Here is a 12224-nt window from a genome sequence, read left to right on the forward strand (position 1 = left end):
ATCTATATTATTTTAATCGAACAATTTTGTAACCCACGCAACCGACTACACATACGGAACAATGTTGTAACCTGTTAAATAATATTGGAACGAAACAATTTTGTAACCCATTAAATACTATTTTAACGGAATAATTTTGTAACCCATGTAACCCAATGAATATTATTTTAACAGACAATGTTTTAAACTGTTAAATGTTATTTATAACGGAACAATTTCAGTCCATTAAATATTATTTAAACGGATCATTGTTGTAACCTATTAAATATTATTTGAACGGATCATTGTTGTAACCTATTAAATATTATTTGAACAATGTTGTAACCTATATATGAAATGTTATTTTGACAGGAAATTTTGTAGCCCATTAAAAATTATTTAAAGGGAGTTCAATGTTGCGCTAGTGTCACTCAAAATTTTTGCACCAAAGTGTATTGCTTAGGTATATCTTTATGTAAATTTTACAGTTCACGGAACACAACAAATCAAACAATTATCTTAAGTAGGCCTAGGCGTGATTTCTAAAATAAAAAAAAATCATTTCAACAAGACTATTTAGGCTAGGCCTAATCGTAGGCCTACCTTGACTTTAAAATATCCGTAGATTCCAGTACATTCAATGTACTTCTTGACGAACCTTATCTGACTTGATGGGATAATTTCTATACTCATCTAGTTTGATTTTTCAACATCAAACTACAGCTAGTAAACCAAGGCCTAGTTTGAGAAACTCTGAGAATAGGCCCATCCGCAGTCTGCGGTTTTATCGCACAGTCGTTTCAGGGAGGGACAGTTAGAAATATAAAGTAGACTATCTTACGGCGAAGGCTATCTATCAGCGTTTATCTTTGAATACACCTAGCTTTCTTTAAAATAGTCTATGTTAGGAGTAGAATAGGTCTGTTATTGGTGAGCACGTTTTTCATCATGTCTCATTTTGGATTTTGTCTTTGAAGCGTTACATTTTTTTCGGATTGACCTCTCTTCTTGTTAGGCAACTAATCTTCTTTGTGACAAAAATACCCCACCATACAAAATACAAAAGGAAAGATAGTCAAGGGAGGTAAATCCATTGAAGACAACAACCGGAACTCGACACTGACAGATTGTAGAAAATCGTTTTTTGTCAACAAACAGAAGCTTTGAACCGAATGGCATGGTAAAATCTCGTGTAAAACGGGGGAAATGTAATTGTTTCATGTTTGACCGTTGATATAATCTACTACAACACGCAGTGCCTTATGTCATTGTGCCTGGCATCAATATAAAACATGGGAAAGGACAAAACTTTAAATGCAAATGGAACAGATTTTCGTCAAAATGGTGGGGGGCAAGCTGGTGGGGGAATGAATGGGCACTCATCATTTCAAGGTAACAGCCATCTTCATAGACAGGCATCTAGGCAGTGTTCATCTGAACTTTATGATTTATCTTGTAAGGTACGTCCTGTTCTACTTCTACTATTAATAACTACTGTATCCCATGGATAAATTCAATCATCTCAATTCTTTGTGATTCAAGTGATTAGATTGACATGGTTGTTTACACCTGATTAGAAAGATGTTATGATTTGTAACAATAAGCTTATTTTGTGTAGAGTTTGGTTTGAAATTTATCAAGAATTGATATCAGTTAAAAGTAAGTAGGCTACAAAGGAATTAAAGCATGCAGTGAAAGATGTTATTGATCTGTAGGTCATACTGGTTGCTGTTTTTGGTCCATTGGAAATTATAACTATTAAGTGAATATCTCAATATTTAAATTATTCATTGGCATTGGTAATGTGAAAGCTTACCACTGATGTAATAATGAATCATTTATAAAAGCTTTTTTTTTGTGCAAGCTGTTATAATGAATTTATTGATGAAGCTTATTGTGCTTTTTACTAAAAAAAGGCCTCACTTATGGACCAAATTTTGCAAATCCTGATCATCTTGAAAATCAAACTTGAATTGTCATACACCTAATATTAATGTAATAGTTTTGATAGCTATCATACTCGATAGGAATAGTACTGGTATTCTAAAAATGCTAGGGTCTGATTGAAGACATTAGCTTTAGATAATAGCAGTGACAAAAGATAACCATTGTAAAGTGTCTGCAAGGGTATGTTGTTAATTGCTAAGTTTCAGTTCATATTGAACTAGTCTGAATTCCTAGGAGCTGTTAAAGGTGCTGCACTAAAATAATTAAAGAATTCTTCAGAATGAAAGTCTGACGTCTGATTTGCAGAAAAGCAAAAAAAGGTCATGTTGATGAAATTCAACTGTCATCTCTTATTTATAAAAAATGCATATATCTGTACTTCAGATTTTAAATATAAGTAGATGACTGTGAGCTTATACTTTTCACTTCCAACTTTACAATAAAAGATAAGCTTTTGATAATATTTTAAGTAGATTTTGACTGGATTATTTTTCAAACTTTGTTTTCTTGAGCCACTAGGTTTGATAAAAGAAAATGTAATTATAAAACCTCTGGAGGTGTTCTGTTGGAAATTAAAAGATCTTATAACATTGCTTTTTATGTTAAAGACAGAATATTGAATGTCAACGACACATTAAATATTGAGTGTAAAAAGTAGAGCTATAATATGTAGGCGACATTTAATGCTGTGTCGTCTTTATTATGATGTAACTCTCTTACTTAACAATTTCTTGTTCCAATATTTTAAGTTTTAAATACCAGGTACAGTATCGAGATAAACCAATATTAATCATTTTTTGTCATATATTCTGAGACAATGTTACAGCAATTTTTATTTTGATATGAGGCTTAGAGGACCTAAGATGCAGAAAAATGAAAATTGTTGACAGATGATATTTTAGGGTATGGAAAGTCTAGATACTTCGGATTAAGATCATTTTGAATAATAAGCTTATGTTGTTAGATTACATTAGCTTGTATCATTTTCAGTCTGACTTTTAGAAAAATACTCAGATTAAAAATTAAGGATTTAAGATACAATGGGGTAATTTTGGTCTATTTAACGCTTAAACTCGCAGGTGTAAAAAAATGTTTCAAAGTGAGGTGATAAAGAATATGTTCTAAATGAAGAACTATTCTTGATACTCATTTCTGTATAGTTTTCGTTTCATATCAGAACTTCACAAATATTCAGCGTGGCCAATGTTACCTTGAAAATGGTAATGGGCATTTATGATTCATTGCTTTAGACAAAATCTTGTCTGCTACACTGCATAATATCAAAGTAATGAGCTTGTGAAAAAGTTATCAAATGATTGCAGACTGTTCTACCATGAGGAACCATATTTCATTTTTGTAGAAATACATGTAAGCTTATTCTGTGAGAAAGCAGCTTGAAACACAAATCATATAAATATCACTACTAGAAATGTTTTAACATAGATTCATAAATCTGTCTATATCTAAAATTCCTCCATAATAATAAGAGTTCACAAGTCTTTCTCAATATTCTTCAGAAGAGGTTTAATAGTTTCTCAATGTCATGTCATTCATTATGCACCTGGGACCAACTCATAAACATTGCTTTATTTGGTCTTGCATTATTCATGAAAAAATTTGATTGATTGAATAACATTATTAAGGTTAAATTGACTATTATAGACTAAAATAACATAATTCTACAAATTTGTTATGCAGATTTTGGACTTATTGTACTATTAGTTTCAAACAGTGTTTAAAAGTGAGCGTTGTCTCAAGATTTTTGAAAATAATCGTTGACAATGAAACTTCAGCGTTCAATTTAACAAGAAATACGAATTTCAAAATTTACGCATTATATTATGATGTTCACTGTAAGGAATTTCACCTCTTAGAATAAGAATGGACGTAAAATTTAAATTCTCAGACTTGGGCAATAAGAGTATATTATATTCATCAGTGGAGTTACCTGGTGTCAAAACTATACAATAGTATCTTTCCATAAGCTGATATACCCTTGAAATTATCTATAAAACTTGCTTAAATAAAAATGCTTAAAATTGGTTAAGTTCTTTCAATAATTACTTTGTTTTATGAATTTATGGGAACAATTTTTTAAAAACTCTATAATTTACAAGGATAACAACTAAGGTTCACAATTAAGGACCAGCTGGTAGAAACCAAACCTCTTGACATTTGTCTTTCCTGGATAATCCATACCCATTTTACAGCTGAGTTAACTGGAATAATGAATGGAGATATTCAGTTGTAGAGTTATGACCTCAGGATTTAAATTTCTGTTCATTCTCTAAAAGTATTCCTGTAAAAATATATTTAATTTTTATTTCAGGTTATGTTAATTGGTGACAGTGGTGTTGGTAAAACATGTTTACTGGTCAGATTTAAAGATGGAACGTTTCTATCAGGCAGTTTTATCTCAACTGTGGGCATTGATTTTAGGGTAAGATTAACAAAATTCAGTTTAATATACTGTTAAATTGTTAGACAGTAAAATTGATTCTAATAGTAAGTATGTTATATTGAATTAGTCTATGTGATAAATTCATTGATGAATTATATTTGACCTTTTTATATGGCATTTAACTGGTTCATTAATTAATTTATTTTTGTATATTATTTTATATGTTGTAATAGACTATAAAGCTTACTATACTTGTATAATTGAGTTCTGATATAATCTATATTATATTTATCCTTATATGTTGATGTTTGTAATGATTTTATACTCTTATTTTTTTATTTATTTAACACAGGTCTAATTGAGTTGAGCTTGTTTAATTTAATATACCTTTCTAGGAACAAAGCAATATGTTGTAACCAAACTGCACTCCATGAAAGGAAACAAAAATCCCACAAATCAGCAGTTGTCTTTCTTTGAAACCAAGTTCTTAAAACTCTTGCATTCAAAATTTACTGCTACTTTATTTAATGCTTAAGTTCTTAGCATTTAAATTCTAGTTAATAAGTTCATTCTGTTATGAACTTTTCATGTCATCTTTATCATCATTAATTCTATTATAACTGTATTATAGAGCATAGAAGGGAATCCTGTTTGTTGTCATTGTTAGTATTAATCATAATAACTGTCTGTCTTATACCTTGTTTATAGTCCATTTGACAGATAAATATATATCGTGGGTGACCACTTGTTATATGCCATATTTGGTCATTTTCACTATTCTGATATCCCTCCCTTCTAAAAATCTATAAACCAGTTAAAGTGGCGTCTATTTTTCAATAAATCGTAGGTTTTCAATTGACATTATGGCGTATGAATACATCTCAAAGCAACACAATGACTCAATCTGAGATTTGTGAAGAAAAAAAAGTAACAGCTCGTATAAAATGATAATGTTTGTATTGAAATAAATATCTGAATATAGAAAGCATTTAGGTTGCTCTCAATAGCATTATTGGTGTGTAAACGCAATTGATCACGCCACACACATACATAAATGATTTAATTATTTATTTAGTTTGTCATGTGATCAATTGCGTTTACACACCAATAATGCTATTGTAACAAACATTGAATTATCAAATAAATGTATATCTATTGAACAAAACTAACGCTGCTCAATAGATAAACTGAAATCCTTGCAAACATATAATATAGACCAATGCTTAATTCTGTATTAACTCTTTTATGACAGACGTGCGGTTTTAAAACGCTACTTGATTTGACCTTTTCTGATTGGTCACAGACACATTAGAGTTGTCTGTGGTCATTCCTTATTATTAATCCCAGTTATTTGTGATATAAGGAAATTAGTTCTAGGGTCACTGTGGACTGAAAGGAAATAAGCTTGTGTCACATGGCTGTATGAAAAATCGACTGAGTTCCATTAAAGGGATAGTAAAGAGGTTTTGTAAACGCTTTATGTGAATCGATTTACACCATTCCATTCCAATTTTCAATCAGATGTCTGTGGTTCTTGAAATTCCACTAAAATTAAGCTTTTTTTGACATTTCTATGGCATAGGGTCTTATATAATATTAACAGCTTTTGCCAAAATGACTTAACGTCTGACTGAAAAGTGGAATGGTGCAAATCAATGCTATCAGTGTCCCAGATAGACATTAAAAGTTTAGGAAAACCTCTTTACAATCCCTTTAAATGTTAACTATCAACAAATTGACCACTATTTGTATGTGAAATTAAACCTAAATGCCAAATTCTTTATAAGTAAAACCTCTCAGATGAGGCCACATGATATGTTTTCTCTAGCCTAATTTACTGATATTGAAAGTCCAAATATTCATGCTGTTAATTTCTATCTCTTTGAATTTCTTATCAATTTCATTATGATATTATTCACTTCTTAATGATTGAATCAAGCCTAATCACTAAGAATGACTGAGCTTATTTTTTTAAATTGTTGTTTTCAGAATAAAGTAGTGGAAGTAGATGGATCTAAAGTAAAATTACAGGTAAAAGGAATACAAATACTTAATCAATACACTATTTCTTTTTTATATTTATTGATTACAGATTTAAAAACAACATTGATATTATATGAGTAAGTCAGTTAGATTAGGCTTTATAGAATAGAGTTTTATATTATTTTATATCTATAATATATTATCTGCTGGTAGAATAATCTTGTTGATGTGAAAACCATTCCTGTTGACCAATAATCTCCTTTGATTGTGATGCCATAAAGTCTTATCTAGTTTTATGAATTCTCATGGGTGTTTTCCTATTTGAGCTTATTTCCAATAGAGCCTATTCCTATTTTAGCTTCTTTTTTTCCCTGTTAGGTCTACTACTTTGAGCTAACTAAGGTCCAAAGATTAAAAATCTATTGGGAAGTTAAATTTTCTGATTTTTTTAAATAAAATATTGATGTCCACATCTAGTTTTGAATATGGAGATGATTACAAGTAATGAGGAAAATATAGGAATATATAGAAAATAGGAACAAAAGTATTGAACAAGAGAAGCCAACAAAATTATTGTGCGTTACTATTTTGCATCAGAATATTGCATTATAAATTTTATCAACTAGTGCCTTAAATTTGCACAGTGTATCAATTTTGGTTTTATATGTAGAAAAAGTGAATTTATTTGTAAATCAAGGGTCTGAGATAGTTGGCTCAAGAATCTAAGGTAATTAACTTGAGAGGTTTGAAAGAAGTTCTTGTGATTTTCAAGTGTTACTCTAATGAGAGATGGTGGATTGATATCAATGATAGTTTATAATTCAAGACACTGTTTCTATGAGACTTATTGGTACTGTTACTAAAGTAGACCTCAAATTATTTGTAGAAATCCCAGAGATTTGAACTTGAGCAAATCTTTAGGAAATTGTGCTATTTTTCAGATTTGGGACACAGCCGGGCAAGAACGATTTCGCAGTATCACTAGAGCATACTATCGTGATGCCAACGGTATGTTGGGTTTAAAATCAGAAACGTAAAGGAGCCTTCACACTATAGCAATCACCAGTTTTGTATGGTTGCGAATAAGAATAGCAGTCATAATTTTTGAATGAAACTCCCATGTCACTGAGTTGTGAGTGACCACTGGTTATCGCTATAGTGTGAGGGCACCATTAGATAAATAATCACATTTCAAACTTTTCTACTGACTCGAACACTTCACGTCTATGTGTTCAGTTGAATATAAATGATTGAAATGTGATTATGTTCTGTTTGTCTTCATGTAGATAAACAGGTGGAGGTGGAATTATTGTAGAGGTAGAGAATATAGGATGCAAACTTGTACTTTCAGATTTGGGATACTGCTGGACAAGAACGATTCCGTAGCATAACCCATGCTTACTACAGAGACGCCCATGGTACTATATATATAACTATGTGTCATTTATGCTCATTACAAATTTTAACTTTTTAACATTGTAATTCCTGCTTTTGTGCTTTTTAATCAATTTTGTGGTGGCAGTAACATTTTAAATATTTTAGGTGTAGTAGATCTGTATTGATGAATTTGTCTTAAGCTTTTGATATTTTTCTCATTGACTATTTCAAGCCTAATTCTACATTTTATAGCAGTTAATGCCTGATACAACTGACCAAAATTCTAAATTTATCCTTTTTATTTCTCTTTCTAAGACAGTCTAATTAAACCAAACTTTCTTTCTGTTTTTTTATTTGTTTTGTTTTAATATAGCGACTTCAGTTAGGGACTAACTGAAGACTCTGCTTTTTACAATCAAATTTATTATTCTGAGAAGCATTAAACTGTGAATGCACCTATATTTGCAGCACAGAATCCTAGCATTGGAGGTTCAAGAAGGCTGTCTTTAGACCCTAACTGAAGTGGCTATATTAAAAATCAAAGCTAATAAAAACACAACCCAAGTTTGGTCTTATTTTGATTAAACTGTCTACTAAATCATTGATTATACAATTTTTTGTGATGCTACATTATCTTATATCATGAATTTAAAATTTCTATGATTCAAAAAGCAAAAGGTTGAAAGCATGTAGAATTACTAGAATTAAGCTTGTCAATATCAATAATTATCCTTGAAATCTTCTTACCAGCACTTATATAAATTAATACTTTTATCCTCAGCACTATTGTCTTAAACTTGTGTTTTTGAGATAGGCAACACGATGTTTATATGAAGCTCCAAAATATCATGCACAATCTTACCTAAATTATTAAGATATTAAACAATGGAGACATTACCCTTTCTCTTTCTATAAAACATATTTCAGTCAGCAAAATCCCTCGGAAAAAAACTAGAATTCAGGCCATGAAATAAATTTACAAAAAAAGCTTTTTGTTAAAAAATAAGCACCAGAATAACTCTGCATATGAGAAGCCATTTTTATCAGTTTGTCAAATAGTAATTTTCTTTAGTGTATAATGTAATGAAAAAATCAATCATTTATAGAATATAGGTTAATGATTATATTATGTGCAAATGATGATTTTTTATTCTGATTCATCTATTTTCTAATTTTGGCTGATTATAGTTGATAAGCATGTTTTATGATTGTAGTGATTGATTATTCTCTATAATTACTATAGGGAAGGATTTGTGTCATTATGTGTTTTGTGTACACCCATTTAAACAAATAACAAATAAGTATTGTAATCTCTAAAGTCGCTTAATTTTTCTTGAAGGAATTTTTCTAATTACTAAAGAAACTAATGAAATTCATATATGTGATTGTAAAGAGGTTTTCTAAAAATTTCATGTGTATTGGGGACACTAATAGCATCAATTTGCACCATTCCAATTTTAGATCAGATGTCTGTGGTTCCTGCAATTAAAACTATGTTTTATGACGTCACTAAGTGCGAAGTCCTTATGAGATAAAGCATATTTTGCGATTAGTGACATCATCAAACACCTAGTTATAGTGGAATTGCAGGAACAACATGACTCTGATTGAAAATTGGAATGCAAATTGATGCTATTGGTATCCCTGATACACACACAAATTTTTAGAAGACCATTGAACAATCCCTTTAAAATGTTCAGAGAAAAGGCTTGTTGATGTGGCACTGTACTTGAAAAGCACCTGCTTTTGCCCATGAACAGTGAAAATATGCCTATAAAATAATTTATGACTAATCTTGCCCATTTTAATCTTTTTAAATCTCTTAATATGAAATATACTTATTAATTTATGTCCTTGAGCATAAACATCATTAGATTTGAAATTTGTGTGCATTTGTATATAAAAAGTTGAGTTATCTGCTAAAATCTTTTCAAATGTCTACATATTATAGATTTTTCAAAGATATTTGAAATTAACACAAATCCTTCTAAATAATTGAATAATTTTCAGTTGTATTTATAATAATCTTACTTTTCAACTGAATGTATACAATTTTCATAGTTTTCTTGATATTAACCATAAAACCCTTGTGATAATCAAATATACAATTCTTTCCCAAATTCCATGCTCACCTTTCTAGATTTAACCTATTAACTGTATACATAAACATATTACAACCTAACAGAAATTATTCTCTGTTCACTTAAAGGGGGGAGAATGCACAAACTTCAAAATAAATCAATCTTCTCTTTTTTATTCATGACATGTATTTTAAAAATTACCAAGTAAATCAATGCATTCTTCTACTTTTACAAAACAATATGTGTATATGATTTATTAGCAAAGGTTTAAAAATAATCTGAGATCTTAAAATTACCTCCAATCTTATTCCTTTCTTTACAGATGAATGAATTTCGCAAAAGATTTGAAATAGTAATTAATATTTGTTATGAAATAGTTGTTTTGCAGTAATTTTCAGCCATAAAAACTAAAGCCATATTTAAATTTTTGAAATAATAAATGTATTGTGTTTTATTTTAGCCTTGTTATTACTGTATGATGTAACCAATAAAAACAGTTTTGATAATATTAGGGTAAGTTAACATAAACTTATATATTATTCATTTTGCAAAAAGATTACAAAATGTTCTTGTGGGTGATTTATCATCAATGCAGTTGAAATTTGTCAATTTTTGGCATTTGCTCTTTTTTTTGTCCAGTATTCATTATTGATGCTAATGTAAGCTTTTTTTCGGAACTTCTTTGTGAGTCAAATGCAATATCTAAGAAGGACCTACCAAACTACTAAATTTAAAGGTTTTATGGAATATTTTTTTTTTAATTGCCAAATGTTTGATATGTCCGAGGCATGTTTTTCACTAGTATTTGATTTTAGTATGCATAGATCAGATGTTAATATAATGATATATATTGTAGGCTTGGTTAGCTGAAATTAATGAATATGCTCAAGAAGATGTAGTTATAATGTTATTAGGTAATAAATGTGATGTAGCTGGAGAACGACAGTTACGTCGAGAAGATGGTGAGAAATTAGCAAAGGTATGATTTATATTCCCTGACCTAACACATTAATATTTATACTTATTGCTATGAATATAAACAGTTTAGATAATGAAGACATCAAGTGTATAATGCAATGTTTTCATTAGTATTTGTTTGGTTCATGTAGTTTTCTAGTAGGCAAACAAGTTACAATCTAATAACCATGTATGAATTCATAAAATTTACCTTAAGATGAGCTTATGAGAAATGATCTATAGAGTAAGACTAATACCGTATAGGCTGATTAATAATGTTCCCTTGACAGATAATTTCAAAAATTACAAGATGGTATATGCAATCTGGTTGAAATGAAAGCCTGGATGGTTTCACCTTGTGTTTATTATGCAGTTTACTACGACCAAATGAAGCAACCTGCAGAAAAAATATACAATAAAATATCCAGATTTGCATTTAAATTGAAATTAATTTTCAGGAATATGGTGTGGCCTTTATGGAAACTAGTGCTAAAACTGGTATGAATGTTGAATTAGCTTTCATGGCAGTTGCAAGGTTAGTTTTAATATTACAGTGGTGTAATGAAACAGTGCATGGTTGATTAATTTTTGTCCATTCTTTGTGGCTGGGTAAAGGAGCAGGTTGCTTTTCATGAGTTTGACAACTACTCAAGTATTTATACTGTGAGTTGGATGACAGGCAGAAGAAGATTACCTCCCCTGAAGTAAAGATGTTTCTATCTGGTAAAGCCATGAGTAAATGATGGGATGACAGAAATGCTAACAAAATTTTGGTTTTGAAATAAATATCCCAATTAAACAATGTAAATAGCTATGTTGATTTTCCAAAAAAGGGATAAAGTCTTATCACAATGGGAGCCCAAATTCTAAAAGGATTTTGGATATGAACTCAAGAGCTTAAAGCTAGTAGATTTAATGATATGCAGGGGACAGTCCACCAACAGAATTATTGCTAATGGTGAAATATACCAAATAAATAATGCTGGCTTCTCTGAAGATTACTGAAAGAGATACTGAGTTGACAGACACAGTTGATGTGTGACACTCTTTGTGGCATCAGGATTAGTGCTCTGTAAGAACCAGCTTTCCCTTGACACAGTTATATGTTATATTCTTAATTTTTCAGAGATTTAAAAATGAAGAAAACAAGAAAACCAGATGAACCACAATTTAATGTTGCTGAATATGTAGATCAAGAGAAGACAACTAGTCAGTGTTGCAGCAGCTAACATTTGCTCAGGGTTCTTTACATTCAATATATGACTAAATCTTCCATCTTATAATAACCTATTTATAACTAAACACAATTATATGGATAATAATTACTTAAATTTTTTAAGTTTTAAGGATGATATATTAATATAATTGTGTCCAGTTATTTATTCTCCAATTACTAAATACCACTCAAAAAATAACCTGGTTATAATTATAACATTGCTTATATAATTTACTTAATTAATTTAAATTTAATCTTATGTTATACAGAAATAACCAATGTG

The 12224-nt window shown here is 30.0% G+C and overlaps 1 protein-coding gene across 1 annotated transcript; it reads left to right on the forward strand.

Annotated features, from left to right (window-relative positions):
• Positions 1–1127: 1127 nt before the first annotated feature.
• LOTGIDRAFT_195792 (hypothetical protein) lies at positions 1128–12193 on the forward strand. The gene is made up of 8 exons (XM_009065328.1): positions 1128–1439; positions 4256–4366; positions 6317–6358; positions 7662–7728; positions 10229–10281; positions 10625–10747; positions 11184–11260; positions 11852–12193. The coding sequence occupies exons 1-8, from the start codon at positions 1272–1274 to the stop codon at positions 11952–11954; spliced, it is 744 nt and encodes a 247-aa protein (XP_009063576.1). The 5' UTR covers positions 1128–1271; the 3' UTR covers positions 11955–12193.
• The last annotated feature ends 31 nt before the right edge of the window (positions 12194–12224 follow it).

The sequence above is a fragment of the Lottia gigantea genome (assembly GCF_000327385.1).
Source record: "Lottia gigantea unplaced genomic scaffold LOTGIsca_69, whole genome shotgun sequence".
NCBI lineage: Eukaryota > Metazoa > Mollusca > Gastropoda > Lottiidae > Lottia > Lottia gigantea.